The 27,018-nt window shown below is 42.2% G+C and overlaps 1 protein-coding gene across 2 annotated transcripts in view; it reads right to left on the reverse strand.

Annotated features, from left to right (window-relative positions):
• Positions 1-27,018, reverse strand: part of LOC102029710 (nuclear envelope pore membrane protein POM 121C) — a 44,761-nt gene that overhangs the window by 14,504 nt on the left and 3,239 nt on the right. Inside the window, exons 1-4 of one of the 2 annotated variants that reach the window (XM_005396787.2) lie at positions 5,039-5,658; positions 3,797-4,012; positions 3,340-3,498; positions 1,672-1,752 (exon numbers count right to left, since the gene is read on the reverse strand). In XM_005396787.2, the coding sequence (XP_005396844.1) occupies positions 1,672-1,752; positions 3,340-3,498; positions 3,797-4,012; positions 5,039-5,607 (1,025 nt within the window). In that variant the 5' untranslated portion in view covers positions 5,608-5,658. Of the gene's footprint in view, positions 1-1,671; positions 1,753-3,339; positions 3,499-3,796; positions 4,013-5,038; positions 5,659-27,018 lie in introns of those variants that run through there. The other variant, XM_005396788.2, reaches the window with a different exon arrangement.

A 27,018-nucleotide genomic window follows, 5' to 3' on the forward strand; every position in this document is an offset into this window, starting at 1 on the left:
GATGGTAACATTATAGGGAATTTGTACCTGTACATGATCTTTTTTTGGGGGGGGGTGGGGGGGGTACGGGAATCGAACTCAGGACCTTGTGCTTGCCAGACAGGCGCTTGTGCCACTGAGCTATATCCCTGGCCCTGTACATGATATATCTTGATTCTTTTTTTCTCCTTCTCTTTCCTTTAACCCCTTTCCCTCCTTATTTACAAAAGCTTTGTTTCCATTTTTTCCTTTTCCCTTTCTTTCCCGCCTCTCCCCTCCTTAGTTCCCCCCTCACTTGAACATTTTCTTCCTATTTCACAATATCTATTGTACATTTTGGTGATGACAGCGTTCCTGAAAGTGTCATCCTGGTTAAAAAGCCCAGGATGGGGTTTCTGAGTGAACCATAAGAAAAGAGAATACCGCTCTGAATTTGCACTAACCATCTGGCTAAATTATGGGAGAAAGTCAGTAGAGAGAGCCAGATACTTAAATGTGACTCCATGTATAGCACAGTCTAAAAAATGCACGTGGGGGTCAGGTGGGCCTGGAGGGAGAGAGAACACTGAGAATGCATGTGTCCCATGTGCTGGTGCCAGTGACGGCTTCACAGGCGCATACACGGTGAAACTTCACACCGTCTGCACTTCCAACAGGTAGTTTATTGTTTATCAGCTATACCAGTAATGAAGTTGTTTTTAAAAAATTAGGAGTTAAGAGGAAGCAACCCTTGTTTTGAAGCCTCCAACAGAAACAGAAACTCCCCATGCAGCCTTCCTGCAGGACAGTCCTCCATGCTGACTGCCACAACACAGTCAGCACACGCCGTCTCCCAGACTGACCTGGTCTCTACTGCGTTAAGATCTATTTCTTTAGCTGTCACCCAGATCTTATCTGGAGCCAATCAAGCAGGTTAGCTTGGCTCTCACGTGACAGTCCTTTGCCCTTGAAGGACTATTATTAGCCTTGCTTTCCTTACTTCCCTCGGGGCTGTTCTCCGGCCTAGTCCTTCCGCACCTTCAAACCCTCCTCACTCTCCAGCCTCCAAGTCCCCTCAACACCTTGGTCGTTTGGGAATGAGTTTGAGTTTGTGTCAGCACTTCTTGGAGTGCAGTACAATGAACGGACTCCCAACGCTCCCGGTCAGTCCAGACTATAGAAAGCGGGATGACTGCTACCAGCTTTCCAGTTTGTCTTCTAAAAGCATAGACTAGTCCACATACTACCATCAGTAACATAGACTTTGTTGTTCTGGCAGCAAAGTAAACAGGTGCTACCCTAAGTGTTTTCACACACATCCCTGAGCCACTTGCCCTTCCATCCAGTGCCTCCTCCGGAGTGTTTTAAACTCAAATGTAGAAATTTAACATTATTCATCTTGGTTTTCACATTGCATTTCATCTACTGCATAAGCCTCGCAACTCTTCTGATTGAATACTTGGGTATCAAATACATTTACAAACACTCTTATTCCACCTGAGGGCATTTCATTTATATTAATGCAAAAAATGTAAAATGGACCTAGACAGTTAATTGTGGCAAGTTACTTAAGACATTCTGCCCTGATTCCAAAGATATTAACCTGAATTAATTAAGCAAGGAAAAAAGTAAAGAGGAAAATCTACAGGACAACAGCTGTGATAATACCCCTTTCCCGAAGTTGCTACTTCATCCAAAAGGACTCAAACTTACTTAGGCACAAAAGATGCGGGGACTCCATTGGCCACCAGGGGCTCAAATGCCGAATGTCCACTTCCACTGCTATCGTGGCGCCTAGATAAATCAAAACCTTCTTAATGAGATAACGTGACTTCCCCTGCCTAAGGTATATTCTTCTACTTCTGAGAGCTATACCACCTCTGTGTTTCAAATCCCCAGACTTCTGAACCATAAATCATATCTAAGACTGCCCTGGTAATAAGAACAGTAAGAAAATATTTCAAGACCTTTCAAACACATCGGTTTTCTTATTTGTTAACGTCATAGTAGAGTATTATAATCACAAAATTAATACCTCCCAAATCAAGAAAAAAATTAGAGACCAATCCACACATCTCACTGTCCCAGCGGGTAATATGCCAAGTGTGTTAGGGAAAAACTACCTATCACACATTAGAAGAACATGTATGCAGTACACTGCTTAGGGGAATACCACCGAGTGCTTGGCTGTAAGTACACAAGGGTGGAGAAAAACTATCACCTCAGAGAACACGAGAAACCTATGTGGACCTTGAGGCTGTCATGTCCTCCCCACCGCCTGCCCCTCTGCTTAGCTGCTCACCTGCCACAACTGTACTTCCCCCCTTTACTTATCATTACCTGATTGTCCTACGTCTCACAAACACACGTGCATTTACAGACATGTCCCTCATTTCATTTTGTCATCTACAGTATCAAGGTCAACTCTGAAACTTCGGACATAAACAATGTAGTCTAGGCAGTGGAGATGATGGTTATATTTTCCAGTTCTGGGGCTCCTTTGTCTCCTTGGAGAACTCTTCCTTGACCACTTTTAAAAGGAAGCCCTCTTCTCACTGTCCTCTACTGCTGTCTCCCACCTCCACACACTTACAATCTGTAATCACCTTGTTCATCTTTTTAAAAAAATTGCCTGTCTCCCTCAAAAGACACCCACAAGGTCAGGGATTGTCTTGTGCACTGCCCCATCCATCTGAATCACAGCCTGGCACACCAGGGGGGGGGGGGGCGCTCAATTAACATTTGACGAATTACAACATAAGTGGAGGATTGGGAATGTAGTTTAGTGGTATTTTGCCTATCATGCACCAGGCCCTGGGTTCAATCCTTGTCAAAAACAAATAAAAAACAGCCACTAGTAGAATCCTTAACTGACCCCCTCAGAAAGCTGCTTCAGCCTCCTCTCTAGACTCAGGAAACCTTTTACTCTGTTTTCATTAAGTTATCCTATAACCTAAATAAGGAAAGTACGCTCAGCACTGATAAATCTACCATACTCTAGTTTTCACTCTTCCTTGACACATACTTCCTTCAGCAGAGAACAACACAACATTGTGAAGGGAAGCCTCTGAACATTCATTCTCAACAATAAAATTTGATACATTTTGATCTAAGCAGGACGCCAACATGGCTAAGAGCTGTCAGCTTATCTCTGCTACTTATGGAAAACAAACATTATAAAATGTACCTACACTATGCTTTAGGAGGTGATTAGCATTCAAATCCTTACTACCAGGCTCTTCCACGAAAGTCAAAAAGGGTTCTCATGAAGGCTCACACACTGGGGTTGGCTTACTTATCTTTTTGGGAATGACACACATTGTAACAAATGCTCAGTAGTCCACACCAGAGATTCATTTAGTGTTCTGCTGGGCCTGTTACCTTCTTTTATTTTCCTGGCCATCAACGAATATTTGGTCTTCTTCCTCCACTGTCCTTTTCCTCCGCTCTCTGAGGGCATTCAGTACCGTCTCCTTTGAACATGGGTCTGGGGTATTACTTGATGGTGAGGACAGTGCTGAGTTGATTATCTGCTCGGGCCTGCAATGAAAGACAGCATTCTAACAGTGAGATATAGCAATCACCAGGCCTCACGGCACAGACTTAAGTCACCAGAAGCCAACAAGTGGGCAAAAATATAACACTCACAAAAATTTCCATTAGCAATGAAAACCCGCTGCCAAGGGCCAAAAATAAAAGAAGGTTTTACTAGAATTTGGGAATTCTCATTCAAATAAGCAGCTACTTCCTTTGTGTGTGTGTGCTGCAGCTGTTTTGTCAGAGAAAGGGGTGTAGAAGAATAGACACAAAGAGGGAGGATTCTTCCAACAATACTCACATTGCAGCCTGCGATGGTTTGCTGTCTGGAGGTGCAATCCTCACAGTCACTGGGCTACACACCATCCTTGAGTTTCGAGCAGACAGCACCGGCTTCTTATGACAACCATTCCAGCACACTGTGGGCAAGACCCCCAGTAAGGAATACTGGGCTTGCTGGATGGGATAACGTCTTCGAGGTGTTATTACAAACCGACTGGACAAAGTCCCGTAATCCCTACAGAGAAGGGGAGATGCATCATGGAACCACAGAAACTTAAAAGAATGCCAGAAAATGTAAATGGCTGAAGAGCTAGCAAGCTTAAATCTTTCTAAGCAAAACAGAACATAGTTTTATGGCAACTTTCCCCTATTCCATCTAAGGGCAGAAAGTGGCAGCTGCTTAACAGCTGTCTCTATCAGTGAATCCACAGGGAAATTGAAAACCTTGGTCACACAAGTACTGTGGGAGAAAAGGAGATGGTGACGTGTGCTGAGAGGGAGTTTTCAAGAATTTTTTTTACTTGTTTATGCTAAATCATAATATGTATTTAAAGTGGAGTATTTTCAACCCTAGTTCACTTTCTTAACTAAACATATTAACCAAGAGCCTAACGTTTTCACAATTTTTTACATTCTCTTGTATTGTTCAGCTCTTGGGACTACAAGCAAATGTGTCTAACTCCATCAGCTCTATCATCGAGTCTTTTTTCAATCAAAGAAATATTTCCTGGGACACCTCTTTGAGCTCTGTGGATATAATTTCTCTTACTGATCCAAAGATAAAAATGTAGTCAAACATACTATATTATTAAACTCCAAAATACATTTTCACCGGAAGCAGAGATATTAATAGTTAAGCATTCCGCTAAATGTAGACTGAACTATCAGGTATTTCTAAGAACCGCAGAGTAGGGCGTGGTGGCTCCTGCCTGTAATCCCATACTTGGAGGCTGAGGCAGGAGGATCACAATTTTGAGCCCAGGCTGGCCAATTTAGTGAGTTGAAGGACCGCCTGGACTACATGATGGAGACTCTGACTCAAAACAAAACAGAACAGAACTGGAAGGTAGGGTTTTGGCAATACTTCTCACTGAAAGAGCTAGACGAGTGCAGGTGAAGCCTGACACACACCAAGATTTCCTTTAAGAGGTTAAAACCACACAGAATCCACTTTGGAATCCAGGAAAGAAATCGGATTTAGAAGTCACGTCTTCAGCCAGCCTCCCCGCAGGGAAGATCTGGGAAGATCGGTGCATCTTACCGGTGGGAAGGCCTCCGGGAAGGTCGGTGGAGAGGGGTGGGGAGAGAGGGGTAAACGTGGTGGGCGCGCCGGGCGGCGGGGGCGGGCGCTGGGGTGCGGGCGGGCTGCGGGAGGCCGGGCCTCTCCCGCGAGTCCCTGCGCTCCAGCGCGGGGGTGGGCTGCGGCGGGCCAGGCTTGCCCAGGTAACTGCCCATAAGGAGCAGCTCGGCGGGGTCGGGTCCTTCTAGCGGGGTCCTCGGCTCTAAGAGGCTTCCGTTCACTGCCGACTTGGCCGGAGGCGAGGCGAGCAACGCTCGGTGGCGCCGCGCGTTCCGCACGAACGAGGACAGGGCGCGCGAACCTCGGGGCTCGCGACTCAGTCCCCACCAGGCCGCGGTAGCCCCCACGGCCAGCCAGGCCAGCGCCGCCGCCGCGGGCACCAGGTACAGCACGAGGCCAAGCAGCGACAGGCCGAGCACCGCCGTCCCGGCCGGCCCGCCGCAGCCGCGACCACGGAGACGGCCGTCCCTGGCACTCGCTATGGGCCGCCGCCGCTCGCCTCCTCCAGCTGCTGCAGCCGCCGGAGACATCGCGGCTCCGCGCCGCGGAGAAGACTTAAATATCCCAGCGTGCACCGCGCCGCGTGCGCGTCACCACGCGCCGCGTACGTCACTGCGCGCGACTCTGGGAGACGCGGCTGCCTGGCGACGCCCGAGACCCGACCCCTTCCGAAAATCGCAGCGTGGAGAGTACTCAGCGCTGGCTTTCAAGGCCTCCCATGTGGTGTTAATCGCGTTAAACTGGAACGCATCTCCTATAAATCCAGCACTCTGGAAAAAAAATGAGGCAGGAGAATCGTAGGTTCGAGCCCAGCCTGGCCAAATTAGCGAGACCTTGTGTTAAAAAAAAGGCTAGGACGTAGCTCAGTTCGGCGGCCCCAGATTCAATACTCAATACCGCAAAATAATGAAATACAGTAACGCCGCTGTACGCACAATTCTACATATTTTTAGGGGTTAAGCTAAATAAGTAAATTTTTTAAAAAGCGGCGGTAACCACCCATATTTTCTAGGGGTTAAACTCCCCTCCAGCAAAGTGCTGGAGGGCACTTCTGACAGTTGCTTCCATCGGTTGTGAGATTTCTCTTTCACCCTGTTTTCTGCTAAAGTACACACAGCTATCTTCCACGGCAAGAGTGAAATGAAAGGCCAAACCAACCACTCTTGTTAAATGTGGATCGAGTTCTAACACACTGCAGATTTAACACGAAGCTGCTGCTTGAGCCCCCAAATCTGAGTTTCTGCGGTACAAGCGACAGCATGGGACAATTATTTATCAAGCTGCACATTATAGTCCAGATATCACAATAAATTTTGTGGATTTGTGATCAATCAAATGTTAAATTTGGGAGCTTGTGAAAGATCGGTGGTTGCCTAAGACCGGGAAGTGTGGTTGAAGGGTAAAGATTGCTCACCGTTATAGGTTTTCTTTCGCGTGACAAAATATTCTAAATTTGCATTGGGCTGATGGCTGTACAGCCCCGCGAATTTAAATTATGTGGATTAACCACCAGTTTTTGTTAAAGAAATTTAAAAACGGAGAAAACGGTCTCTGATGTTTACAAGTTCTCAGGCTAGTAGGGAAGAAAGATGTGTAAGAAAATTACAATTTAGTGTGCAGTGCGGTATTCTGCTCAAAAAGAGAAAGAATGAACAGTAGAGAGCAAGGTGGTCTGGGAAATGCTACTGGATCTGAGTGAACCGGCTTGTTCAGGTTCAAGGCAGACACGATAAAGGAGGAGGATGCCAGAGTCTAAACAGTTTAGGATCACTGGGGATTACAGTGCTTGGAGGAACCCTCGGGGCTGTAGATGCCTCTGGAGCAACTTAGATGAGCAGAGCGAGCAGCAGGGGTCCAGCTCTTTCCCAGCTCACTCCCAGAGCAATTCTGCTTCTGGAAAGGAAAAGGGCTTGTCTGTGTTGCTTAAGAAAAAATCTTGTATCAGTCAATATAGTAGGACGAAATACAAGTTGCTGTGGGTTGAACAGTGAAGGGAAAATGAGTAAGTGCAGGCAGTGACTGCAGCCTCCTCATTCCAGAAACTTGCGGAAAGGAAGAAGACAGTTCAACAAAGGTCCTTTAAATGATCGATCAGATATGACTGGACGGCTGGGGATTTAGCTCAGCGGCAAAAGCGCCTGCCTGGCAAGCGCAAGGTCGTGAGTTCGGTTCCCGGTACCGGAGAAAAACCAAAAAAAAAAAAAACAAAAAAAGAATGCTTGATAGGGCTGGGGATTTAGCTCAGCGGCAAAAGCGCCTGCCTGGCAAGCGCAAGGTCGTGAGTTCGGTTCCCGGTACCGGAGAAAAACCAAAAAAAAAAAAAAAAAAAAAAAGATATGACTGGAGTTCCGTAAATAGAGAGGTCAAGGCCAAAGCCTGGGACACCCTTGTGTTTGGAGAACAAAGTGACAGGGACACAAAAAGTACAGATCATTTCATAAAAATAAATATAACATTAAAATTTGACACTTCTGTATGGGGAAAAACATACACATCTGAAAAACAAGCTAAGAGTGACAAAAGAAAATCTGACACATAGAATCAAAAAGAATTAGTAACCAGAATTTATCAGGACGTCAGAAGAATTGGTAACAAAACAAGATCCAATTTTTTAAAAGGACAGTTGGTATAAACAGCAAGTTATTGAGTAGGAGCCCAAGTAACCAACAATATACACGTAATAGATACATATATAATAAATGTATGTATACATATGTAAATATATGCACATTTATTTATCCTCACTATTTATGAAAAATTTAAGGTAACATAATACTGTACCATTTTGAGTTCACTTGCACAAGAAGGGAAGTTTAATAATTCAAGATGTAGAATGGCAAGGGTGTAGGATGAATAGAATGCGTATGCTGTTTGCTGATATACTGAACATACAATTTGGAGAGTAACTTGGTGGTATCTTGTAAGAGTGAAAATGGAAAGATTCCTATAACCCTGCAATTCCACTTGTGGGTACAGTCACTGAAGCATAATTTTTCTTATTGACAGTTTGAATACACCTAAATGTCTAATTCTATCAACACAAGAATGAGTAAAGTGGATAATTCATATAATAAAACACTATAAAGCTGCTGAAAATTAACAACCTTACTAGCTGTGATTAAGTCCAGATTACTCTTCCCGCCATGAATCATGATAAAAATGGACAAAATTTATAAGCCAGCTATGCTGGGTAGAGAACAACAGGGAGCTCGAGATTGTGATCGATCCCTGAGAGAAGAGAACTGCTGAGGTAAGCCCCCAAATCACCTGGTTCCTCTATCTCTCTAGGAATGATTTTGCAACTATAGTGCAAAGAGCTGGAGTCTGAGAAAAGTAGGAACATCCTATTGGGCTTATGAGGCAGAGATCAGACCTGGAGACAGCTGAAATGGTTAGATCATGGGGTAGAGAAAGCTAAAGAAGGATTCCCCAAAGAGAGGAAGTTCCTGAAGTCTGTGGGTGAGGTGAATCTGGCTGGAGACTAAAGAAGGGTTAATTTTGTGTGTCAACTTGACTGGGCCCCAAGGTGCCCAGATATTTGGTTAAAGATTTCTGGGTGTCTTTGAAGGTATTCCTTCTTTTTTTTTTTTTCTTTTGAGACAAGGTCTTGCTCTGTAGTTCAGGCTGGCCTTAAACTCACTACATAGCCCAGGCTGGCCTCAAACTCCATAGTGATTCTCCTGCCTCAGCCTCCCTAGTGCTGGGATTACAAGCATGTGCCAACACACCTGGCTTGTTAAGGTATTGCTGGATGAGGTGTTTTGGACTTGAATTGGTAGACAAACAGATTGCCTTGCCCAATGAGGGTGCTCTTCAACCAGTCCCACGAATGTCTGAATAGAACAAAAGGCCGATTAAGAATCTCTCCCTCTGCCTCAATGTCTTCCAGCTGGGACATCAGTCTTCTCTTACCTTAGACTTGAATTAAAACTCATCCCACTGGCTCTCCTGCCTCTCAGACCTTTGGACTCAGACTAGAGCAAGATCACTGGCTGTCTTGGTCTCCAACTTGCCATCTGTGGATCTTAGAACCTGTCAGCTTCCATAACCACGTGAGCCCATCCATTCCTTACAATAATCTCTCGGTATAGATCTGTGTCCTGAGCTGTGTATGCACAGAGGGGACATCTCTGAGGCGTACCAGAAAGCAGGGACTGCAGAGTTGAAATGTGAACACAGACCTTTTGGCTAGAACTGCCACCTTCCAGCAATTCACCAAAATGATGGTACAGTGACGAACACAAGGGAACATAAAGGGAAAGAAGAATGGAATCTGGTATGTGTTCTCAAGGCCTTTTAGAAAACATGAGGTTCCTCTGGGCACATATATGCAAATCTACAAAAAGGGTGACATTGTAGACAGCAAGGGAATGGGTATTTTTCAAAAAGGAACGCCGCACAAATGTTACCAGGGCAAAACTGGAAGAGTCTGCAGTGCTACCCAGCATCCTCTTGGCATTGTTGGAAACAAGTAGGTTAAGGACAAGATTCTGGCCAAGAGAATGAATGTACCTGCTGAGCCCTTAGGCACTCTAAGAGCTGAGATGATTCCCAGAAAGGGGTGGAGGAAAATGATTAGAAAAAGAAGGAAGTCAAAGAGAGTGGCTCCTGGATTCAGCGGAAGCACCAGCCTGCCCCTCCCAGGGAAGAGCACTTTGTGAGAACCAAAGGGAAGGAGCTGAGCTGCTGGACCCAATTCCCTATGGATTCATGGCACGAGCTAGCCATGCAGCTCTGGCATTCAGCACCTAACTACTGGCTAAGTGTTCTAGGCCCTGGGTTCAATACCCAGTACTGTTTAAAGATGAAAAAAAGGTCCTCTGAATTGTAAGGATGGCTTTTTAATTGAGCAGGGATGGGGTGCCTCACCCCAGAGAAATAAATACTTAGAGCAGATTCTCATTGTACCCAGTTGGTTAGGACATGTGTTTACTCTTCACATTCGGCACTTTTCTTGCTGAAAGACGTGAAGTGATTTGTTGTGCAGCTGGTTAGAAGATGGCCAGATATTTATGAAATCTTCACGCTGGCTTGAAGATAGTCCCTCTAAATAACCAGGGGGAAAAAGACATATGAAAATAAATGGAAGGCCATCTACTGGGTTATAGTTAAACTAGGAAGAGTTTATCATTTACAGATGTATTACTGTAAAACAACTAGCTTTTAAGGATTAGGAATTTGCCTTGGAAGCCCTGTACTTAAATTGTTCAGAACACCCTAAAAAATTCAAACACAGAAACTGAATTTAGAGCAATGCCTGGATAAGAGCATGGCCAGGGGAGATGTGCTCTTTTTTTTTTTTTTTTTTTTTTGGTTTTTCTCTGGTACCGGGAACCGAACTCACGACCTTGCACTTGCCAGGCAGGCGCTTTGCCGCTGAGCTAAATCCCCAGCCCCTGGGAGATGTGCTCTTGCTAGAGAAGATTCATAACATGTCCCTAGTGTCTTTAGCATCCAGCTGAGAGAGCAGAAAGGTTAAAGGACAGACCATGGCCTAAAGTAAGGCCTTTTCCAGGCCTGCTCTAATACGATCTTAAGTCAAGCCATGACAAGATCCTCAGGGAGTCTGGGAGTTCACTTTCAGCATGTTAGAAGGACTTGGGAAAGATGTCTGCCTATCCACCAGACTCTAAGTATAAAACCAGCCTGAACAACTCTATGGTCATCAACTAGCAATTACATTGCCTGCTAAAAGAAAAACCACTACTCTTTAGGGCAGGTGTGTCCAACCCAGGGCGCATAGGCCACATGCAGCCTAGGAATAGCTAGTAATGCGGCCCCACAAGAGTGTACACTTTTAACGTTACGATATGATTCCAGCGATATTTTTTATGACTCAACTACGTGGTGCTCAAGAGACAATAGAATGCTGTGTAGGGGAGGACAAGGTGCAGTGCTAACTCTGCCTCTTTTGCCCGATTCAACAGAGTTAGGTTGAACCCCACGTGTGGTATTACATGCGCTTGTGAGACTTGGTGCTTAAAACACAATGATTACCAATAATAGTATTTTTTTTTGAGACAGGGTCATGCTGTGTAGTCCAGACTGGTCTTCAACTCACTAGGTAGCCCAGGCTGGTGCTGAACTCATGCTCTTGCCTCAGCCTCCTACGTGCTGGGATTACAGGCATGTACCGCCAAGCCTGGTTACCAATAATAGTATCTCAGCCTACCTACACGTGCACCTGTGCCTGTGAAGACCAGTGTTTATTGTTATGAAGCAGACACATAAATTTTCTTAGTTAATTATTAAACTTGGGCTTGTTATTTTATGAAATAATTTAATAAGTTAAAGTATGAAAAATAAACTTTTGTGTCTTATATACATCAGTGTAGTATGTATTTTATATGTGGCCCAGGGTGATTCTTCTTCACTCAGTGTGGCCCAGGCAAGTCAAAGGTTGGCTACCCATTCTTTATAGAAAGATAACAGAATCCAGAGTGTTATTCACAATGTGCATTTTTTTCTTTTGCAGTCCTGCAGAGTGAACCCAAGGTCTTGAACCCGCTAGGCAAGTGCTCTACCACCGAACTACATCCCCAGACCCCCACCCATTTTTTAAAGTTTATTTTGAAACAAGGTCTCACCAAGTTGCCCAAGCTGGCTTCAAACTTGTGATCCTTCTGCCTCAGCCCCCCAAGTAGACTGGATTACAGGTATGTGTCACCTCATCCTACCACAATGTACAATATTAAATAAAAAATCATTTAGACATACAAGAAATTAGAAAATGTAGTCCATAGGGAGGAAAAGCAGTACATAGAAATGAAACCAATATGATCCAGTGTTGGACTTGATCAACTAAGACTTTAAAGAAGCTTCATAAATATGTCCCAACAATTAAAAAAGGAAGATGGTCTCAGTGAATGGATAATAGACATTATAAGGGGGGCTGGGGATTTAGCTCAGTGGCAAAAGTGCCTGCCTGGCAAGCGCAAGGTCGTGAGTTCGGTTCCCGGTACCAGACAAAAACCAAAACAAACAAACAAACAAAAAAAAAATAGACATTATAAGGAATAAAAATTATAAGAAATAGACACTATAAGGAATAAACAAATATAGTAGAAGTGCCAAAACTTTTAAAATAAACTAATTGGAACCTAAAAATTCACTGGGCTTAATAGCTCTTTAGAGACTGCACAATAAAGTCGGTGAGCTTGAAGCAGATCCACAGAAGCTGTCTTACAGTGAACTCTAAGAGCTGTGCAAAGAATCGAATATGTAATGTGGGGAGCTGGACTCCCATGAAGAGAAGACACTGAGATTGAGGAGATTAAAGAAATGTCCACATTTTCCAAATGTAGAGAAAAACAATAGCTAAGATACACATGAAGCTAAGCGAGCTATAAACAAACAGATAACTGTAGTTTCTCTTCAGAAACAAGATGACTGCATGACAATTAAATGATTTTTTAAAATGTTGGGTTAAAAAAAAAAAAGGACAGCAACCCTAAAATTCTGTTTGAGAAAAGCATCCTTGAAAAGCACGGGTAAAACAAAAATATTTCTGAGCTAGGTATGATGGCCCACACCTGTAATCTCAGCATTCGGGAGGCTGAGCAGAAGGATCGCAGTGAGTTCGAGGCCAGCCTAGGCTACATCATGACTTCAAGGCCAGCCTGAGGTACATAGTGAGACCCTGTCTCAAGAAGACAAAACAATAACAAAACCCCTGCCCAACCCCCCAAAGATATTTTCTAATAAATAAAATCTGATAAACCAAGCTCAATGGCTGTGCCTGGAGCACCAGCCATGCAGGAGGCCTGTTTCGCAGGAATGCAAAATCCAGTCTTCAAATTCAGGTAAAATTGTGATCGTCTAAAACAACCAAAGCTACACTGAAAAAGAAGGAAGCTGGAAACTTCACATTTCCTGATTTCAAAACTTAGGCTTTAACAATCTAAACAATGTAGACGGGCATAATGATGAATATACAGACCAGCGGGGGAAAACCTGACCATCCAGGAATAAACCCACACATTTATATTTCAAGAAGGGAGCCAAGTCCATTCACTATACGGAAAAAAGAGTCTTTTTTTTTTTTTTTTTTTTTTTTCCCCCGGTACCAGGGATGGAACTCACAACCTTGCACTTGCCAGGCAGGCGCTGTGCTGCTGAGCTAAATCCCCAGCTCCCAAGAAGAGTCTTTCTAACAACTATATCCCCACATGAAAAAGAATGAAGCAGAACCTTACTTCACACCATATATAAAGATTAACTAAAAAATGATCTAAATATAAGCAGTAAAACCACAGAACCACAGAACACAGGTTAGAGGAACATACAGGGGAAAATCTTCATGACCTTGGATTTCACACCAAAAAACATAAGTAAAAGATAAAATATATTTAGCTTCTTTATTTTTTTTATTTTTTATTTTTTATTGGTTTTTCTCCGGTACCGGGAACCGAACTCACGACCTTGCGCTTGCCAGGCAGGCGCTTTTTGCTGCTGAGCTAAATCCCCAGCCCTATTTAGCTTCTTTAAAATTAAAAACTTTTGTGTATCAAATGGCATTATAAAAAAAAAGACAACCCACAGAATAGGGTAACAAATTTAGGAGAAAACAAAAAACCTGCAGGGTGAAAGAATGTAATGGAGAATCAAACATCTGATAAGAGTTTAAAATCCAGAATACTGTATACAATGAATCTCTACCCTGCAATAATAAAAAGAGAAATCATCTAATTCAAAAACTGGCAAAGGAGGCTGGGTGTGGTAGCACATATCTGTAATCCCCTGCACTTTGGGAGGCTGGAGTAGGAGGATTCCAAGTTCAAGTCCTGCCTGGGCAACTTAGCAAGACCTGTCTCAAAATGAAGAAAAAAAAAAGCAAAACCTAAATTTAAAATGGGGTTGGAGTAGTAGCTCAATGGCAGAGCATCCTCAGTATCACAAAAATAAAATTGCAAAAGTCTCAAGTAGACATGGTGTATTTCCAAAGTCCTTAAGTGGATAGTAAGCACACAAAAAGATACTCAGTATCATTAGTCATTACAAATATGCAAATCAAAACTAAAATGAGTAACTACTTCAGTACCCTCTAGGATGAGGAAAAATTGGAGCCCTTAAGCATTGCTGTGAGAAAAAACCTGACAGCTCCCCGAAAGTTAAACAGAAAATTGCAATATAATTCCTCCAGTTCTACTTCTCAATACATGCTCAAAAACACAAACAAAGGGAAGAAGGGACTGTCACATTTTTGTGCTATTTGTTGCAGAATCATTCAAAATAGCTAAAAAGTGGAAACCCAAGTATCATCAGCACATAAGTGGCTAAATGAAAAGTGCTACATACACATGACTGTGATAAACACTGCGCAGCCTCAGAAACAACACATTTCTGATACAGCCGCAACGAGGAGAGACCTGAAAACACCTTGCTCCAGATACGAGGAGACAACCACTGTGAGAGTCCACCCTGTATGAGGTATCGGAAGCATCAAACCCCTAGAAACAGGAAGCAGAGTGGTGGTGAACAGGGCCTGCAGCGCAAGGGAGGAAAGAATGGCTGTTTCACAGGCATAGCTTCAGTTCTGAGAGATGAAAATGTCCTGGGGCTCTGTTTTACAACAGTGTGAATATCCTAGTAGTCCTGAAATATATACTCGAACATGGCTAAGATGGTACATGTTATTTTGTTTTCCTCTCCAATTAGATTTTATTGGTACATTTTAGACGAGATTGGGTGCGTTCACGGTGGTATGGCTGTAGACTATCAGTACATTTTAAATGTACAAAATGATCACATTCATCATAGAGAATCTGCACCTGTACATGGTATAACTTGTTTTTATTCCCATTTCCGTCCCCTCCCTTCAACCCCTCCTCCTCTCCCCAATTACAAAAGCTTTGTTTCCCTTGTTTCCTTCTTTTCTCATTTTTTTTTACTTTTCTCTTCTTTCCTTTCCTTCCCTTTCCTTTGTTCCCCTCCCCATTTGAACATTTTCTTCCCATTTCACAATATCTACTGTGCATTTTGGTCCCTATTTACACTTTTGGTTTCTCACACAAGAAAAACAATGCAGTATTTAAACGTGTGTGTCTGATTTACTTCACTTAAGAGAATGGTCTCAAAGTGCATCCATTTACCTAGCAATGTCTTGAGTTTATCTTTCTTTATGGCAGAGTAGTGCTCCATTGTATAAAAAAAAAACCCACATCTTCTTTATCCATTCACCAGTTGATGGGCATTTGGGCTGTTTCCAAGATGTGGCTATTACAAACTGTGCCACTATACAAAGGGGTGTTCATATATTGCTGTGGTATGATGCTTTTAATTCTTTTGAGAAGGAAGATATGAAGAAGGGGAATTGCTAGGTCAAATGGGACCACTAGTTTTTTGAGGAATCTCAAAAAACTGATTTCCACAGTGGTTGCACCAGTCTACACTCCTACCAACAGTGGAGAAGGATTCCTTTTTCCTCACAGTGCCACAAGCATTTGTTATTAGTTGATTTCTTGATAACAGCCATTCTGGGGTGAGATGGAATTTCTGTGTTGTTTTAATTTGCATCTCTCAAATGACCAGTGATGTGGAACATTTTTAAAATATATTTATTTCCTATTTGTACTTCTTTATCTGAGAAGTGTGTATTCATCTCAGATGCCCATTTTTGGATTGGGTCTTTAAATTTGAGGGGTCTGCTTTTTTTTGAGGTTTTTTTTTTTTTCCTTCTGGTACCAGGAATCGAACTCACAAGCTTGCACTTGCCAGGCAGGCACTTTGCTGCTGAGCTAAATCCCCAGTCCCCTTTTTTGAGTTCTTTATATATTCTAGATAGTGGTCGTTTGTCTGAGGAACAGCTGGAAAGAGTTTTTTCCCACACTGGATTGTCTCTTCACTGTGTTGGTGGGTTCTCTTGTGCAAAAGCTTTTTAATGAACCCCAGTTGTTCATTCTCTGTGATATTTTCTGTGCAATCAGGGTTTTGCTCATAAAGTCTTTGCTTGTACCAATGTTGTCAAGAGTTCTACCAGCTGGGCATGGTGGCGCATGCCTGTAATCCCAGCACTCGGGAGGCTGAGAGGCTGAGGTAAGGGGATCACTGCAAGTTGGAGGCCAGCCTGGGCTACAAAGTGAGTTCAAGGTCAGCCTGAACTGCACAGTGACACCCTGTCTCAAAAAAACCAAAAAAAAAAAAAAAAAAAAGAAAGTTCTAGCTATTTCATTTTCCAGTAGATTTAATGTTTCTATTTTAATATTTAGATCTTTGATCCATTTCAATTTTAGTTTAGTGCATGGTGAAAGATATGGATCTGATTTTAATCTTTGGCATGTGGAAAGCCAGTTTGCCCAGCACCATTTTTTTTTTTTTTTTTTTTTTTGGCTTTTCTCCAGTACCGGGAACCGAACTTACGACCTTGCACTTGCCAGGCAGGCGCTTTGCTGCTGAGCTAAATCCCCAGCCCCCTCCCAGCACCATTTATTAAAGAGGCTATCTTTCCTCTAGTGAATGTGTTTGGCACCTTTGTCAAAGATAAGGTGGTTAAGTATGTCTGGAGTTGTTTCCGCATGTTCTAATCTGTTCTATTGATCTTTTGGTCTGTGTTTTTGCCAGTACCATGCTGTTTTTATCACAGAAGCTTTGTAGTATAATTTCAAGTCTGGGATTGTGATGCCTCTGCCTGGCCTTTGTTGCCCAGAATTGCTTTTGCTATTCTATGTCTCTTCTGGTTCCAAATGAATTTTAAGATTGCTTTCTCTAATTCTATGAGGTATGCTGCTGGGATTTTGATCAGGATTACATCACATCTGTATAACAATTTTGAAAGTATGGTCATTTTCACTATATATCCCTATGAGCAAGGGATACCTTTCCTTTTTTTTTTTTTTTTTTTTGAGACAGGGTCTTGCTATGCAGTTCAGTCTGGCCTTGAGTTCACTTTGTAGCTGGCCTCCAACTTACAACAATCCTCCTGCCTCAGCCTCCCAAGTGCTGGAATTACAGGGGTGCACCACCATGCCCAGCTTCTTTCCATTTTCTGATGTTCTCTTCAATCTCCTTCTTCAGAGTACTGTAGTTTTTAATGTAAAGGTCTTTCACATCTTTCATTAGATTTCATTTTTTTGGATGTTATTGTGAAAGGTGTTTCCCCAATTTCTCTCTCAGTGAATTTGTTATTTGTATATAGGAAGGCTGTTGATTTTTGAGTGTTGCCTTTGTATCCAGCTATGCCACTGAGTTTGCTTATTAAATCTAGAAGTCTTTTGGTGGAGTTTTAAAGGTCATATTTATATGTAGAGTATTATGTCATCCTTGAATAATGACAATTTAACTTCTTTCTTTCCTATCATTATTTCTTTTATTTCTTTCTCTTGTCTAGTTGCTGTGGCTAATGTTCCCAGAACTATATATAATAAGAGTGGTGACAGTGGACATCCTTGTCTTGTTCCTGATTTTAAAGTGAAAGCTTTCAATTTTTGTCCATTTAGTGTGATGTTGGCTGTTGGTTTGTCATAGATGGCTCTTATCAGATTGAGATAAAGACCATATATTCCAGTTTTCTGTAGGATTTTTATTATGAAGGGGTGTTGGACTCTGTCAAGAGCTTTTTCTGCATCTCTTGAGGCAATCACATCGTTTTTCTCCTTGGCTCTATTAATATGGTGTATTACATGTATTCATTTGTATATGTTGAACCATTCCTGCATCCCTGGGGTGAATCTTACTTGGTCATGGTGTATAATCTTCTTGACGGATTTTTGCATCTATGTTCACTAGGGAGATTGGCCTGTAGTTCTGTTTCTTAGTTGGGTCCTTCTCTGGTTTTGGTGTCAGGGTAATGCTTGCTTCCAGGAATGAATTTGGGAGGACTGCTTCCCTTTCAATTTCATTTAAGAGTTTCAGAAGTCCTGGTATTGGGTCTCCTCTAAATTTCTTCTACATTTCAGCAGGGAATTCATCGGGACCTGGGATTTTCTTTGTTGATGGGTTTTTAATTACATCTTTGATTTCATTGATTGATATTAGTTTAGGTAGGATTTTTATATCTTCTTGATTCAGCTTTGGTAACTCATATGTATCTAGGAATCTGTTCATTTCTTTTGCATTTTCCATCTTATTAGAATACAAATTCTGTTGGGGCCGGGGATATAGCTCATTGGCACAAGCGCCTGCCTGGCAAGTGCAAGGTCCTGAGTTCAAGTCCTGATACAAAAAAAAAAAAAATTAGAATACAAGTTCTTGACATAGGTGTGGATGATCTGGATTTCTGCAGGATCCATTGTTTTTATCTTCTTCATTCCTAATTGCATGGATTTGAGTCTTTTCTTTCCTTTTTTAATAAGGTTTGCTGAGGGTTTCTTCATTTCATTTAATCTTTCAAAGAACCAACTATTTTTATTCATTGATTTTTTTTTGTATTGTATTCTTAGTCTCCATTGCATTAAGTTCTGCTCTGATCTTTATAATTTCCTCCCTCATGAGCTTTGGGCTTGGCCTGCTCTTCTTTTTTCTAGGAGTTTGAGGTTCAACATTAAGTTGTTCATTTGAGCTCACTCAGTTTTTCTGATATGAGTATTCACTGGTATAAATTTCCCTCATAGGACTGCTTTCATTCTGTCCCGTTGTTATGGTTTATGTCTGTGTGTCCCCTCCAAAGCCTCATGCGACCATGGGGCGGCTATTAGAGTTGAATGCTTGTGGGTGTGAGAGCTACACCCGCCCTGGGGTGGATAGTTTGCATATGTAAGGGAGAGGAAAAGAGTGCTTGAGGACATTCCTCCCCCATTCCGCCCTGGTGTGTGCTTGTGGCTTAGCTGTGTTCTGCTGCCCTGAGCTGTAGCTCTCTGCCATGTGCCACTCTGCCTTATAATCTGCCAAGTACGGACTGAAACTTCCACAAACTGTAAACGAAATAAACCTTTCCTTCCTTAATTTTGGGCGTCAGGTATTTTGTCCCAGCAGCAAGAAAAAAGTAACCAAGACACCCATGAATTGGGGTATGTTGTACTGGTATTATAATTTAACTGTAGAAACTATCCAATTTCTTCTTTAATTTCATCTGTGACCCACTGGCTGTTCAGGAGGGTGTTATTTAATCTCCATGTTTTTATGAAGTTCTTGTCATTTCTTTTGCTATTGATTTCCAATTTCATTGCACTATGGCCTGATAATATGCATGGGATAATTTCAGTTCCTTCCCATTTACTTAAGCATGTTCTATGAACTAGCATGTGGTCTATTTTGGAGAACCTCCCATGTGCAACTGAGAAGAATATATATGTGGACGTTGTGAAGTGGAACACTCTGTAGACATCTACTAAGTCCATTTGTTCAAGTGTTTGGCTCAGTTATAATATTTCATTGTTGATTTTTTGTGTAATTGATCTGTTTGTGATGGTAGGGTATTGAGGCCCCCTATTATAATTATGTTAGTGCTTTTTGATTTTTCATGTCTGTTAGTATTTGTTTTATATAGATGGGCACACTGATAATAGGTGCGTCTATATTTGTTATGGTTTGTGTCTGAATGTCCCCTTAAAGCCTCATGCAGTCATGGGGAAGGCTTCTAGAGTTTATGATTGATTCATGGTCCAATGTTGGAATTATGGATGTGAGTGCTATGCTCACCCTGGGGTGGATAGTTTGCCTACAATGTAAGTGAGGGAAAGAGGCTGCTTGCCTCCACTCTTCCTTTTTTGCTCTTGCTCTTTTTGCTGTTTTCCACCACCATGAACTGTTGCCCTCTGCCATGTGCCACTCTGCCTTGGAGCCAGCCAAATATGGACTGAAACCTTCACAAACTGAGCAAAATAAACCTTTCCTTCTCTGATTCTGGGTATCAGGTATCTTGTCTCAGCAATGAGAGAAAAGTAACCAAGACAATATTTATGATTGTTATCTCTTCCTCTTGGATTGTTCCTTTTATAAGGATGTAGTGACATTCTCTGTCTCCCTTAATCAATCTTGGCTTGAAATGTATTTTGTCTGAAAATAGTATAGCTACCCCTGCTTTTTATCAGGTTACTGTCCATGGAGTATTGTTTTCCATTCTTTGATTTTCAGTCTCTGAATTTCTTGTTGAGTTAAATGTAGTTTTTGTATGCAGCATATTGTTGGATCTTGATTCCTGATCTACTCTGCCATTCTGTTTCTTTTGATTGGTGAATTGAGATCATTAACATTGATGGTTATAACTGTTATGTTATGATTTGTCCTGTCATGTTATTTTCCTGTTGTTGGCTCCCTTTTTTCCCTCTTTGTTTGCCTTGGGTGGTGGATTTATTCTGTGGGGGTTTGTGGAGTTATAGTCCTTGCTATCTCTTTCTAGAATGTCTTTCAGAACATTTTGGAGTGCTGGTTTGGTGGTCATGAATTTCCTCAGGTGTTCTTTGTCATGGAAGTATCATATTTCTCCATCAATTTTGAAAGATAGTTTTGTGGGGTAAATCAAACTGCGTTGCAGGTTGTTTTCTTTTAGAGTTTGAAATATTTTGCTCCAAGCTCTCCTTCACTTGAGGGTTTGTGTTAAGTCTGCTGTGATTCTCCTTTATAGAAGATTTGTTTCTTTTCTCTAACAACATTTAATATTCTATTTTTGTGTTGAATTTCTGGAATCCTGGCTATGATATCCCTTGCTGTAGATTTTTTTTATCTTGACTAACTGAAATTCTATATGCCTTACTTATCTGTATGTCAATTTTTTTTCCCCTGCCAGGGAAGTTTTCTGCCATGACGTCTGTGAACATTTTTTTTTTTTAATATCATTTGTGCTATCTCCTGCTTTTCCACTGACTCCAATCAATCTTCTTTGCATCATCTAGCAGTTGCTGGATTGACTTCTCATGGTCCCTTACTATTTTTAAGAAATCTTTCTTTTCATGATTACTAACCACAAGCCTGTCTTCTATATCTGAGATTCCCTCTCTCACACTGGCTCATTCTGTAGTGGATACTTTCACTGGAATTTTGGTTCTCCTGTGTATCTGCTTGAATTTGTTTTATGGATTCCTGCTCATTTCTTTCCTACATTGGGCATTCATGATTTCCATCATTTTCCTAAGCTCCTCTATTTTTTTAAAAATCTGTATCTACTCTAGAGTCACTAAGTATGGTCACCATCTCTGTAGATATCTGAGAAATTATTTTGGATTTGATTTTTTTTTCTAGAGCCTCATCCATTTGCTTCGTTGTTACCACTTCAGACAGGCCAAGTGAGGGGCTTTCAGACTGGCCCACCTCATTGGCTCCATTAGTGAGCCAGATGTCTATGGCTGCATCTTGTTTAAGCATCTTCTCAGGTTCTACTTTTTTTAGTTTAGTTCCTGAGATGATCCTTGTAAACTGTCTATGGCAAGTAGCTTTATTGCTAGTATTTAGAACCCTTAGGAAATGAGTACTTCTCTGAGGTGTCTTCAAGGTGCAGCTGGTTTTGGGGTTTTGAGTCTGTTGCAAGATCCTACCTCTTCAATTTTTGGGGGATGAAAAGTTGCTGCCTGCTTGGCCCAGCCCCTAGTTCTCTGGCACTGACCTGCAGTATTTTCTATGGCCCTTAGGCAATCTCAGTCTTGGTATACCAGGAAGAACAGCTCGTTAGAAGAACAATTATGTCTCTTTGTCTAAAGTGGTACATTCAACAATAACAACAGCATCAAACACAGCCTAGAAAGTGACAGACTGAGGTAGGCATTAATTTGCCACTTTTAACCATATGAACTAGATTTGTGGTTATATAACAAAATCTAAAACAAATCAAAAATTTACACAATACACAGACCCTCAGTATGCCAATTTTTCCCTCAAGGGAGAAAATTTAAAAGGGATTAGGGGAAAAATAGAAAAATAGAAGAAGAGGAAGAGATTAGAAGCAAGGCTGGAGGACAAAGGAGAATCACGCAGACTTTGGGAAACTGGTGCAGAAGACGGAAAGACAGAAGAAATAAAAGAACAGAACAGAACCACAAAAAACTAGAAACCATGTTCATACTCATAGAAATAAGATCAAACAATGAAGAGAAAAAACAGAAACAAGCAAAAAGAGAATTTTTAAAAATGTCCACTTCAAAATGTGTCTCTGCTGTCGCTGGTAAACAGTGTGTGAGACAGAGTCCAGATCCATGTTGATCCGTGCTTGTCCATGCTGTGGACATTCTCAGTGAGCCTGCACCTTTATTTCCCCTGAAGTTCGGGCTGGTTTCTGGCTGTGAGGCCGGAATCAGACCTGTTCAGCTGGCAGCGCTCACTGTACCTTCTGTGGGCCACTAGATGGAGCCAGCACTTGTTCTGAGTTCTGAGCTCATTTGGCCCCGCTCTAAAATGGCTCCCGGCCAATAGCCCTCTCCCATGAGGCGGCCAAATCAGGTCCACTCACCAGCCAGTGCAGTCCCCTCACTCCACTGCACTGCTGCGTCTCTCCCTGGAGGCCCCTATGGTTGCCAGCAGTCGCTGTGCGTCCACAGGTTTGAACTGGTCCTCCCATGCCCTGTGTCCCAAGGGAGAGAGAAGGTACTGCTTGCTACCTCTTTCTACTTTGTGGAAATTTCTTTCTTTGCTTTCCTCGTGGGCTTCAACTCTAGCTTCAGCTCCTTCCTGCGTCCAGGGGACCCACTTTCCTTCTCTTTCTCTTCTTCACATTGCTATATTCCAGGGTCTGGACACCAAATCTCAGAGAGGCTCTTTCTCTGCTGCTCACCACTCTACCATTTTCCTGGAAATCTCTCAAGATGGTAAATTTTATGTTGTGTTGTTTTGTTTTGTTTTGTTTTGTTTTTTTTACCAAAATAAAAAAAATAGCAATGTATTGTTGGTTATGTATCAGTGCAGAAGTAAAACACATAACAAGAGGATAAATGTCAAAGGGAAGAAATTAAAGGGAAAAATTATTAAGTTCTTATGCTATACAGGGTATTCCTACTTATTCCTTTAAGGTAGGCTGAGATGCCTTTAAAATATACACTGTAAACTTTAAAGTAATCACTGTAACAGCAAAACAAAGAATTGTACTTAATAAGTCAACAAAGGAGACAACAGAATAATAAAAAAAGCACTTGGTTAGTTCAAAAGAATGCAGGAAAACAGGTACATAGGACAAATTCAAAACAAATAGCAAAATAATAGACTCAAACTTAACAATATCAATAATCACATTAGAAGTGATTAATCACATTAGAAGGTAAAGCCAGGTGTGGTGGCATATGCCTATAATCTGAGCACTAGGGAAACCGAGGCAGAGGGATCACGGTGAGTTCAAGGCCAGACTGTGATATACCAGCTTGAACTACATAGTGAGACTCTGTCTCAAAAAAAAAAAAAAAAAAGCAAGCAAGCAAAAAAGGAACCCATTGAAATGTTCTTAATTCACAGATGGCACAAAGAAACCTTACTAGAACTAATGAATGAGTCTGTCAAGGTACTAATGAGAATAAGGTCAACATATAAAAATTATTATATTTCTGTATCTAGTAACAATTAGAATTTCAGGGGCTGGAGGTATAGCTCAGTGGCACAAGCACCTGCCTAGCAAGCGCAAGGTCCTGAGTTCGATTCCCAGCACCAAAAAAAAAAAAAAAAAATTAGAATTTCATATTTAAAAACAATGTTAGTTATAATAGAATAAACATATGACAGAGATAAATTTTAAAAATATATGCAAGATGTGAGTGCTAAAACATATTAAATCTATATATTTTGCTAAATAGCACTGGGGACTGAACTTAGAACCCTGGACTAAGCTACATTTCCCGCCATTTTCATTTTTTTGAGATAGCTCAGACTGGGCTTGAACTTGTGAGCCTCTTGCTTCAACCTCCCAGAGTGCTGGGATTACAGGCATGCACCACCACACCTGGCTAAACAACATTTTCAGAGAATTAGAAGCTCTCTATATCAGATTCATGGGTTGGAACACAATAGTAAGAGAGCTATCCTGCTCATTTTGATCTATAGATTTGGTGTAATTCTGATCAAAATCCCAGCTTTTCAATTTTTTTTTTTTTTTGGTAAAAACGGACACACTGACTTAAACTTTAGATGGATGTACAAAGAATCCAGAATAGTCCAGTAAATTTTGAAAATATAACAAAGTTTATTTCATGAGCATAGCAAGTTACAGTAATCCTGCCTGTGTTTTGTCATAAACAAAAACATGTGGCTCAATGGAACAGATCCTCAGCAGGACCCTGCCTCAGAAAAATGAAAAGGGCTGGAGCTGTAACTCAGTAGAAGGCTCTGGGTTCAATCCCCAGTACCATGTAGAAAAACATACTGATTTAGTGTAATGTCTTAGCTTTCACATCGAGAAAGCTAGATGATCAGTGATCTTCTATCCTATAACGGCTCCACCGGAACCCAGCTGGGAAGCTCTGGACGTTTTCGTTACTTAATGCTGAGTAACCAATTACCCAAAAGCAGTGGCTTGAATCATTTCATCTCACAGGTCCTGAGCCGGGCATTGTTGAGGTGGTGATTCTGGGTTAGGATGTCTTCTAAAGGGACTGTCAGGGCACCATCCAGGGCTGTGTTACCTGAAGACTCACCCTGGTTTTGGGATGGCTCATTTGAGTGTCTTTTGGAGGGGACCTCGTGTCTCCTTGGCTGTTGGCAGCAGGGCTCAGTTCCTGGTCACATGGACCCCTCCAAAGAGCCACACCTGAGAGTCCTTACCACGTGACAGCTGGCTCTCCCCAAGGCGACTGACCCAAGGGGGAGAGAGAGCAAAGGGAGCCCTCATGCCCTTTATGCCTCGATCCTGGGCATCACTACAGCACATTCTACTCATTAAAATCGTGTACACTTCAAGGGAGAAGAGTCAGCCTCCATCTTTTGAAGGGAAGAGTATCACAGAATTTATGGACAACTGTGAAATGCCCACCTTATATACCCATTAGGAAAGAATGAATGACACCAAACTCAAAACTCAAAAAACTCAAATGGACCACACAACTACATATGAAAGTTGAAACTATAAAATCATAGGAGGAAGCCAAGCATGGTAGAACACACCTGTAACAATTCCAGCACTCAGGACGCTGAGGCAGGAGGATCACCACAAATTCAGGGCCAGCATGGGCTACATAGTGAGTTCAAGGCCAGCCTGGAATATATAGTGAGACCCTGTTTCAGAAAAATTTTTTTCTAAAAGAAAACAATCCCCCCCCAAATTCTAGCAGGAAACATAGGAAATTATCCTTGTGACCTTGGGATATAGGCAAACACTTCTTAGCACACAAAAAACACTATTTAAAAAACCCTCAATGTTCTATACCTATCAATATGGAGAAATTTCAAAAAAAATTTTGAGTGAAAAAAACAAAGTAGCATAAGATACACACCAAGCTAAAGAATAGTAAACATTACACAAATGTAACTAAGATGGGTTTCTATACATGCAGGCAGGGTATGCAGCATGCATAGGAAGATAATACACAACTTCAACATGGTATCCCTGGAGAAGAGCAGGAGGAGGAATGGCAAAGGAATTTCCATTGTAGCTGTTGCTCTAAGATTTGAAACATAGCAAAATACAACATGAAGCATTTATACATTTGGCAAATCTGAGTGATAGATACACAAGTGCTTGCTATACTATTCACTGCACATTTCTTTTTTTGAGACAGGATCTTACTATGTAGTTCAGGCTGACCTGGACTTACTATGTAGCCCAGGCTGGCCTTGAACTCACAGCAATCCTCCTGCCTCAGCCTCCTGAGTGCTGGGATTACAGATGTGCTCTGCACATTTCTGAGGGTTGAAAAACTTTTCAATAATGAAAAACATTTCTAAAGGTTAGAGTGGATTTGGCAGTGGCAGGCAACTGGTCAACCTCAGGAGAAATGTCCTGAATATTATCTGTATCAGGGATCATGTGGCCTGGAAGCCAGCTCCCTACGCCCTTAAATAAAGTCACACATCACAGACCTCTTGTAGTATACACTGCCTTTGGCTGTGTTTCCTCTACACCAGCAGAGCTGAGTAGGTGTGATAGAAACTATATGACCTCCAAGGCTACAATATTTACTACCTGGTCCTTTAAGAAAAAGCTTGTCAACCCTTGATTTGTAGCATCTCTGGTCCTTGGTTTAATATCTTTTTTTTGGGGGGGGAGGGGTACTGGGGATTAAACTCAGGGCCCTTGCATTGAGCTACATGCCCAGCCCTTTTTTAAAAGTTTGAGATGGGGTCTAAGTTGCTAAATTGTCCAGGATGGACTTGAACTCAACGATCTTCCTGCCTCAGCCTCCCAGAGTGTTGGGATTATATGCTTGTGCCAGCCATGTGCCTGGGTGGTTTAAAGTTCTAAACATAGCAGGCTGTCAAAACGTGCTAGTGATCATACCGCATGCACACTGGTTAGTCTGTCAGATATTAGGCGAGTTCCTAAGTGTCAGGTGATATGGCCAGCGATGACTGTATTTATAGTCCAGGACACAAGTTGAGGTTCCTGTTACTTGAATCTTCTTGGTTCCTGAGATCCGGGAGCCCCCAGGGTGTGATCCAATGGGGCTTTATCGAGCCACGTCCCGCTAGGGGGCAGCCTGAGGCTGTGTATGGCGGCACAGCCCTAAGCCTCAATGGAAAGCTGTCTCCAAGCCCTGCGCTGGGGCGTGGAAAACCAACACACCTGAGGTTTGTATCTATCCTCTCGGGAGTGTGGGTAGCACGGTTATAAAGTGGGTCAGGCTCGGGTTTGGAAGCGCTAGCTCCTATTCCTTCACTGTCTCGATCCTCTTCCCACAGAGGTGGAGGGAAACATTACAGGCACCACCTGGAAGTAGAGCGGGAGAGAAACAACTGGGTTCCTCTCTCAGCGACAGCGGGTGAGTGTGCGGGCAGGGAGACTGCGGGGAGGGTGGCCAGGTGTGTCTGAAGGCAGAATCACCCCCATGAAGACACAGAAGTGGCTATTTACCGATTCTTACCCTACGATTTTGTGCCATGCAGGATACAGCAATAAACCCGACATGCAGGGTATCTGCCCTTAAGGGGCGGATTGTTAAGAA

This window comes from Chinchilla lanigera, unplaced genomic scaffold (genome assembly GCF_000276665.1).
Source record: "Chinchilla lanigera isolate Chin_1 unplaced genomic scaffold, ChiLan1.0 scaffold00055, whole genome shotgun sequence".
Lineage (NCBI taxonomy): Eukaryota > Metazoa > Chordata > Mammalia > Rodentia > Chinchillidae > Chinchilla > Chinchilla lanigera.